Below are 8,748 nucleotides of genomic sequence, written 5' to 3'. Positions count from 1 at the left end.
GATCAAGCAATAAAATAGTACCTATTAATTGGCCTGAAAAACATATTGCAGCAATTAATAAGACATCCGAGCAATCAAAACATATTTCAGTTCTGAATAAGGCATGCCAACAATAAAGAAGATTTCAACACGTGATAAGCGATTTCATTATTTAAAAACAGATTCCGACGTAACACTTAAGAAGGCATTTCCACAATAAAAAGTTCCAACACTTAATAGGACATTTATAGAAGAGATATTTCAACGCTTAAAAAACGCTAAATGAGATATCAACACTTATTAGGATATTTCAACAATAAAAGCATATTTCACCACTAAATAAGATATCCCAAGAATAAAAATATATGTCAAAATTTAATGAGAGATTTCATCTTTTTAAAAGATTTCAGCAATTAATAACACATTTCAACACTAACATAGATTTCAACATTAATGAGACAACACGAATAGATTTCGACATTTGAAAAACTCATCCCGATAAATAATAACCATATGTCATCATTAAAATGGCCATCAAACAATTATTTGGTCAGAGGCATGAATACTGGATGGATAGACACCTGGTATTTAAGCTGACATAACACTAGAGTCAGTACTACTCATTGTAAACAGGGAGCACAAGAAGAGAGCTACAGTTCAGCAAGTCAAAATGAGTTGCTGAATCGTTAATATTAGAGCACCGCCTCGATCCTCTGTTGGTTGTTAAACATGTAACGATGAGATTTGTGCTTGCTCATATGGAGGCCACGCATCATCCCTTTGCCTTTGTCGTGATTCTCGTTGCCAGAGCTGAGAGCTATTGTAGTTGCCATTGTCTTTGCCTTTGTCGTAGCTGCCATTCTCGTCATTGCCTTTGCCGGCGTTGCTGAACGCAACCTCCACACCGGTGAAGATGGCAAATTCCTTGCCGGGAAACATCTTGTTGCAGTCCTTGTCGGATTCCATGACATTCAAGAAGTCCACGACGATGAACCTGCCGGAACCGAGGCTGACGACAATGGGCTCGCGCAACATGTTGGGCTGCCACTCCTCTGGCAGGCCATCACGCGCCCAGATCCGCATCTTCTCCTGCGGTGGCTCCTACCCTCCGACGACGCCGGAGAGGTCAGCAACGCAGGGGAGATTGTCGGTATTTAATTTCGAAAACAAAATAATTTCGGACATCACTGAAATATGCGAAATTTTGGAAATTTCGCATATTTCGGAAATTATTTCATGTTTTCATATTTCAAATTTCATTTGATTTTAATGAATTCTAACATAATTTAAATTTATTTTAAAAGCAGTTTGAATCGGCCTTCAAATTTCGGGGTTAAAAATATTTCGGGCCCCACTGAAATATGCGAAATTTTGGAAATTTCACTGAAATTTTGTTGAAATTTTTAACCCCCGAGAAGAGATGCCAAACCAGAGTCCAAGCTCGGGGACGTAATCGGCCTTGCCATGGCAGGGCATGAGCCAGTCGCCAGCTTTGCTCCACTCACAAGTCGCGATTTGGAAGCAGTAGGTGCCGGCACCCTCAGCGCCTGCAAAGATGGAGAAGCAGATGGTGTCTCCGACTAGGGCGTGGCCATGGACAAAGGCACACTTGTTGTGGGTAATCCACGGCGGTAGTGGGAGGATGTCGCGTGCCAGAACCTGTGAGATGCGGGGGACTGCCGGAACCCCTCCACGCCAGGGCCTCGAACTGCGGCTGCTCCTCTGCCATGCATGTGCCGGTAGAGGAGGCCATGGATGATGTAAATGTCGCCGTTGTCTTCGCCGTCATGGAGGTGCAAGTCGGTGGGAGGGACGAAGACGGACATCGACTTCTTCTTGAGTCCATGGAGGCTTGGCAGGGTGTCGATGCAGCGGGTGCCATTGATGACGTCGAAGCGCAGCATGCGGTTCCCACGGTCAGCCAAGACGACCTTGGTCTTCGAGGCGGTGGGCAGGAAATGAAGGGTCTGATGGTTCCCATGTAGTAGTCGAGTTGCGGTGGCCTTATGGCCAGCTCGTTTTTTGGCGGGAAGATGTTTGGGCGCCGCCGCCTCCGTCGTCGCCAGATCTTGGGTGTTGCGGATCCTTCTTCTTATCGTGTTTGGGGCACGGGCCTTGGCGGGCGTGAGCAGAGTAGGAGAGATAGACAACACTTGGAAGAAAACAAATGTACACATGAGATAAAAAGTTTGAGCTGAAAGTTTAATGCTTACCAAAGGCTTGCTTAACCTATTTATTGATTTATTAATATCAGCAACACAATTTTATTTAAGTACAGATATGATTGTGCTACTGCACATTGAAAGGGAACGAGAAACCTATCCATTGTTGCATTTTCTCAAGATTGTTGCATTTTATGCCTCCATCCAGATAAGATAAAATCGAACAAATAACTTGAAGAGTGCTTCCATGCTTACTCTCACTAGATAGAAAGAAAACTGACCGAGCCTAACATTTTCTTGAGGGTGAAACGAATGAAGCTTCAAAAAATAAACCACGATGCATGTTGTGCATCGTGTGAACTTCCTAACATAACAGGTTCTATTTGACTAACATAAGAGGTTCTATTTGACTAACATAAGGAAGAAAATGCAATGAACAATTGGATCGATATTGTTGCTTCACTTTATTACTTATAAGGGCATCTCCAGCCGCCCCCAGGAAGGCCTCCCCAGGCGATTTTTTCGCGCCGGCGCCGAAAAAACGGCCCAGTCGCGCCCCCAGGAGCCCGATTTTCGCCGGCTTGGGCCGAAAACAGCGCCGGCGGACCCAGGCCGAACCCGGCGCGCTGGGGGGCGCCCGGGGGCGCCGGGGCGAGCTGTTTTGGCGCGAAAAAGACGCGGGCCAGCCGCGTCAGCGACTCGGCGCCTCGTCTTCCCCCAACGGCCTCGGTTCCCGCGGGGAATCAATGGCAAGGCTGCCGCCGGTCAGCCTTGCCATTGATTCCTCACGGGCGGCGCGTTCACGGGACGGCGCGCCGACGCCTCCACTCCCTCGCACGCGTACACACGGGCGCGGCCCGGCTATAAAAGCCGGCGGCCTCCGCTCACCTGCGCCCACACCAGCCCCGCCCCTCGCCGCCGTCCAACCCTTCCTCTCTCCCCGAGCGCCGCCGCCCAGCCCTTCCCTCTACCTCTTCCGAGCCCGCCCAGCCCCGCCTTCGCCATGGCAGACGCTTCCCCGGAGATACGGCGGCGGCCAACGGCTTCGGCCGCCGTTCGCTGCCGCAAACAGGAGTCGTGGCTCCTGTTCCAGGCGAACATCCCGGCGCCGCCGGACATGCGCGCCGGGCCGACGGGGTGGAGACTCAGCGCCGGGGGAGTGCCCATTCCCCCGTTGCCCGACGCGGCGGACCCGAGGTACTTCGCCGAGGAGGTCGACATCGTGCGCGCGTCCCTCACCGACGCCGAGCTCTCCCTCCCCCAGTACGCCGCCGACAACCACGCGGCCTGGGCGGCGTATTTCGAGCGCCGCCAACAGCAGCGCTTGGCGTCCACCAACGGCGCGCCGGTGGTCGGCAGCCGGCAGAACAGCGAGGGACGCTACCTCTGGTGGGGCGTCCCCGGCCGCACACTCGAGGGCGTGCTCACGTACCTCGAGGGCGGCAACGACCCGCCGTTGGCGTACCCCCGGCGAGGGTGGCCGCCCTCGGCGCAGCACCGACGCGCCGGGCCATGGGCTCCAAGAAGGTTCGGCGCTCCTCTTCTTCCTCCTCGTCGTCCCGTTCTTCTTCACACTCCTCCGGCTCTCCGGCGCTGCTCGGCGTCAAGGCCAGCCCGCGGCGGAGACGCCGCTCGGCCGGCGCACTCGCAGCGCCGGCATCGTCATCAACGAGGGCGGCCGGCGCGCCCCCTCGTCGGCTCCTCCGCGCTTCGTCAAGCCAAAGACGGAGCCGGGGCTGGCGCCGGTGAAGACGGAGCCGGGTCTGGCGCCGGTGAAGACGGAGCCGGGCGCTGAGACGGGGCGCCGGTGAAGGCCGAGTTCCGACGACGCGACGCGCCCTCGAATGGGCGCGCCAGGACTCCATTGCGATGGAGAAGGCGCGCCGCGAGAAGGAGAAGGAGCGCCAGCGCGCCGCCCTACGCCGCTTCGAGGAGCGCCGACGCGGCCGCGAGGAAGGCGGGGTCGTCGTCTTGTGCGACAGCGACGACGACGACGACGCGCCGCCGCCTGTTCGCCATGGCGACGCCGGGCAGGGGTCCAGCAGGGGCGCCCGCGTCAAGGAGGAGAAGGCCGACGACGACAAGATGTTATGTAATTGTGAAATGATCACTTCATAATTTTGGTATGAAATGAATTATGTAAAGTAATTTCTTTTCTATACAAGATGTTATGTAATTGAGTTTGTGTGCCGATTGGAGAATTGGCCAAAGTCAACAAAGATTGGGGCGCCCGATCCCGCTGGACCAAGACTTTGTCGAACATGGTCAATTGTCGAAGATGATTGAGGATAGTTGGAATTTTTTTTTCTTTTTTTGCAGAGAGCCAATGTTTCTGTTGGTAGCTAGTCAAAGATGATATCAATGTGGAAGCATTTACAAGTTGAATGATATTTTATAGGTAGTCTGTGTTAGAAGGGAGAGAGGGATTGGTGGAAATAGTTCGTTTATTGCTTGAGCCTCGTGGGCATATATATAGGAGTACATGATCTACTTAGGTACAAGGCAAGCCAGAAATATTTCCTAGTCTAACCTATGTTTCTAATACAATCATGTTACTCAACATCCCCCCCGCAGTCACAACGGTAGCGACGCAGACGGTGAGACTGGTAGAAGAATCCGAAGGCAAGCCGACGGACGCCCTCCCACAGTCGTAACGGTCGACGCATCGCGGAGTCGTGGCTGGGGTGGAAACCAACGAGGTTGCTCAAGCAAACGGTAGCCCTTTGTGCCTTTTGTCGATGTAGCCGAGAGCGTGGGTGGTGGAGCCGTGGTCGAGGTAGCCATACGAAGAATGCCGTGGTCGATGTCGAGTCGGGGTAGCCGGTGTTGAGGAAGTCGCCGTGGAGCCGCGGGCGCAAGGGGGCGCCGAGTTAGCATGGGCGCAGTGGTGTCGAAGTAGGGGTGCGTCAGGAAGAAAATGTTGTTGACGACGTGTCGCAGCGGGTTTGCCAAGCCCCGGGACACATCGTGGACGAAGGCACGCACCGGTGTTGCCAGCAGCGGGCATGCGTAGACGGATGAAGACGAAGTTGACGAAGCGCCGACCAAGCTTGCCAGGCCCGGGGACACGTCATGGATGAAGGCACGCATCGGTGTTGTCAGCACCGGGCATGCGCAGACGAGGGACCTGTACGAGCTGTACGCCATGTCGGAGAAGTCGGAGGGGCCAGCAGAGAAGAACTCGACGACGATTGCGGCGTCCATCGGCGTGGGGCCGATGGCACCAACGGTGGTCCGATGGCACCAACGGTGGTCGGGGTAGACGAAGTGGTCGGGGTAGATGACGGCGACGCTGGCGACGGGCTGGTGCTTGGACGAAGACGAAGGGGGTGGACGGGCGGCGGCGGCCAAAGAAGAGCGGCGGCAGTGGCCTGACAACGGCGGCGGCTAGGTTAGGAGTGCGGTGGCGGTGCTCGAAGTAGGCGAAGAACCCTGACAACATGACGAAGACCGGCGCGGATGGTAGTGTTCCCGCGCCAAGGGAGACGGCACGGCGCATACCACGGGAGGTCGACACGCGGTAACGGCGGAGTGGACTGCAGGCCGCGGCGCTACGATCCGAAGGGGCGACGCAGCGGCGGCAGGCGGGTCGGTGCGACGGCGGGAAGACCTCGAGGCAGCGGTAGGGACCGCGGGCCGCGACGCTGCAACCCAAAGGGGCGACGCAACGGTGGTTCGCGAGTCGGGGCAACCGCGGGGACGGCCTTGGGGCGGCGGCGGGGTGCATTCCACACTCACTCTTTCTTACATACACAAGCCATGCATGATCTGGCTCTCTCTCTCCCCCTCCCAGCGAAATAGTTTCGTAGAGCCAAAAGGCTGTCGGCTGTCTGGGTTCCGGCAGGAACTTGTTCTGGACGGCGAAGCCCTGCCGGATAGCTGACACCGTATGTGTGCAACCCCGTAGAGAGATTGTAGTTTCGATCTTTCGCCCGAGGGGCTGTTCGAGTGTCCTCCCGAAGGGCTGTCCGTGACATTGTCCGAGGGACTGGCCGACCGCCTCCCGAAGGGCTGTCCGACGAAGGAGTACATCCTCGCGGTTGGGAGGTTGTAAATCCTAGTTGCGAGGATCTGCACCGACGATATCCACCGACAATTCTTCTGTTGCGCCGGGTCGGTACGGATCAGATCAAACCTTGAATGCAGTCTCCATAGTGGTCCTGGGCGTGCTTGCTATACCGGAAATATTTATTTTCTGTCGTGTCCCCTTACAATTTCTTCTAAGCTATTTGGAGTCTCTAGTTGCTACAAAGTTAAACTCACCTATGGATCCTGAGAAGGGTAAAACAGTGGTATCATATGATCACATCAGGTATAGGGAACCAGCTCAAGTAACACCTATGGCCGCCCCCCATGGTCTTCTCCACCAGATGGGTGGGTCAAACTCAACTCAGATGGGTCTCATTCAGCAGGAGGGGCTGATGCAGGTATGGTGCTTCGAGATGCTCAGGGAGGTATAATATTCTCCGCTTGCAGGACGCTTTACTCTTATCAAAAAATTGCATTAGAAAACATGAAGGTAAATATATATAAAAAAGTGCATATATAGCAAGCTCAAGGATTTACCTTGACAGCTGAATTATGGCAAATTCTGCGTTTAGAGCAACTCAAATCAACAAGTGAACAGTAATAGAATCTGAACTGTTCAGGGAGTAGAACTACAACACCATCCAATTATCTTGCATTTAGAACCTGGAATTGCAGAAAATATTCTCCCACTACAAATTGCAGCAATGGCAGATGCTCATGTGCTCCACCTTTGGGAGTGATTAGTCAACGAAAGGAGTAAGGAAACTAGTACTTAGTACCCCGCCTAAGAAATAGATACATTCCATCAAGTTATTAGGCATTTGTAAGCAATTAGATGAAGCCTGCTGCTCATGCCCGGAAAAAAATACAGTAGCTTGATCAAATACAGCTACGTACATTTATAATTGAAGATTTCTTGTCCTGAATAAATGAATGGATGGTATATACAAAAACGCCGCATAATTCTGTTGATGCACGTGAAGACATGTACAGCTGAATTAAATCAATTGATAAGTTTCTATTGGAAGTCGAGAACATTATTGTACACATTATTGTACTAGCTAGTAGAGTCTTATTTCTTTCAATCTTCATTACAGCATTACAGACCTTGAACATTATATTGTACTACTTCTTGTTGCCTCACACGTACCCTAAATTCTAATCCTAAACCCTAATTTGTTGTCTTGAATCGTAGTACGTCTTCTAGTTAGTTGGGGACACTATAACCTCTTGGCCTCACCAGCAGATCTAGCACGCGCAAAGCATCTCTTGGGCTCTTAATTCCTGTTTCCTGCTCCAGCTCCTGAGCCGCTGCGTAATGCCCCCTTCCCCAGCTTGTACGCCTGGTTGTTTTATCCCAGTCAATAAGTAAAAACGACATTCTTCCCCAGTTTACACAGAATTCTGCCTCAACATCGAGCATGTTGGTCTTTTCCTCCCAGTGATGGGCCAACCTGTTGCTGACGGGTCGGAAACGGGCTGCTTCGGCTATCATGACGATGAACCTGGCCATGCCTCGCTTAGCCGGTCCAAGGTCCCCGCCGGGGGAGTATGAGTAGCTTGCCAGGAGGCGCACTCCCTCTTTCGCCGCCTCCCTCCCGAGCGGTACAAACGGGAGGTTTATGTGGCCACCTTCTCCGAGAAGCTCGCCGTAATTCTCCCCGAAGGGGAGAAGTGTACAGCCCGCGAACCGGAAGCCTCCTATGCAGTGCCAGTGCCCGGTGGAGTTCCTGAAGCCCATGGCGGAGATATCGTCGTCTGCGAAGGCGACCACGCACTTGTCCTGAGGAAGGTCACCTTAATAAATAAATAAAGGAGAGAGGGTAAAGCAAGTCAGAGAGGATGATCGAATTACAACTGATCTGAAAAGCCGAAAAGCGAACGAATCTGAAATTAAGCTGGATTCATTTACCATTGAGGTGGCAAAAAATCACTCGAGCCGGTAGGTCATAGAAGATGGGGCGTCGAACCGCCAACGCCGTGCTCGTCAGCACTCGCAGCTCAGGCTGGTTCCTCACCAGTATTCTCTTCAAGTCTACGTAGTTCTTGGTGTAGGGGTCGATGGTGTAATTGAAGTGGAGGTGGACGAACTCCGTGGAACAGACCAGGGGTAGGAAGAAAGCTACTACAAGTAGTAGAACAAGAAGAGTCGAATGACGGATTTTCGCTGCCATTATGGTGTTAGATGGATCGATGGATGGAATCTGGTTTGGGGGAGAGCCGCTTTGCTATATATAAGAGAAACGAAGCCTGTCGTGGATTACAAGGCAGCAGGACGATCATCGATTGCTAGGATTCATGCATCCCGTTACGTCCATCTCTCGTGGAGAACAATTAAGAGAAAGAGATAGAAAAGGATACGGGATAGATAGTTGAGAGATATTGCATGCATGGCGTATAGCTTTCAAACTTCTGGAGTTTTATATGTCATGGAGTTTTATATATAGCGCCGCGCTGTCGTGACTGTTGACAGATTTGGTGAGCAGAAAAATAATCGAGTTCTTGGCATGATCAACAAGTAGTACCAACTAGCGAATTAGAGCATCTCCAGCCACGCCCCCAACAAGGCCCCCCACGC

General features: G+C 52.6%; 1 protein-coding gene and 1 pseudogene across 1 annotated transcript; both read right to left on the bottom strand.

Moving 5' to 3' along the window:
* Window positions 1–671: 671 nt before the first annotated feature.
* LOC125533630 lies at window positions 672–5,868 on the bottom strand (annotated as a pseudogene).
* Window positions 5,869–7,377: 1,509 nt separating this feature from the next.
* Window positions 7,378–8,344, bottom strand: LOC125540551. The gene is made up of 2 exons (XM_048704167.1): window positions 8,083–8,344; window positions 7,378–7,967 (listed from the first exon to the last, which is right to left on the bottom strand). The coding sequence occupies exons 1-2, from the start codon at window positions 8,342–8,344 to the stop codon at window positions 7,378–7,380; spliced, it is 852 nt and encodes a 283-aa protein (XP_048560124.1).
* Window positions 8,345–8,748: the final 404 nt, after the last annotated feature.

This window comes from Triticum urartu, chromosome 2, assembly GCF_003073215.2.
Source record: "Triticum urartu cultivar G1812 chromosome 2, Tu2.1, whole genome shotgun sequence".
NCBI classification, from domain to species: Eukaryota; Viridiplantae; Streptophyta; class Magnoliopsida; order Poales; family Poaceae; genus Triticum; species Triticum urartu.
This window is presented reverse-complemented; position numbering and strand designations above follow the sequence as displayed.

Bases quoted from the DNA above. Each gene is read 5' to 3' on its own strand.
- LOC125540551 (XM_048704167.1), bottom strand. From the start codon at position 8,344: ATGGCAGCGAAAATCCGTCATTCGACTCTTCTTGTTCTACTACTTGTA. The intron at 7,968-8,082 runs GTAAATGAATCC...TTATTTATTAAG, and splicing joins GATTTTTTGCCACCTCAATG to GTGACCTTCCTCAGGACAAG.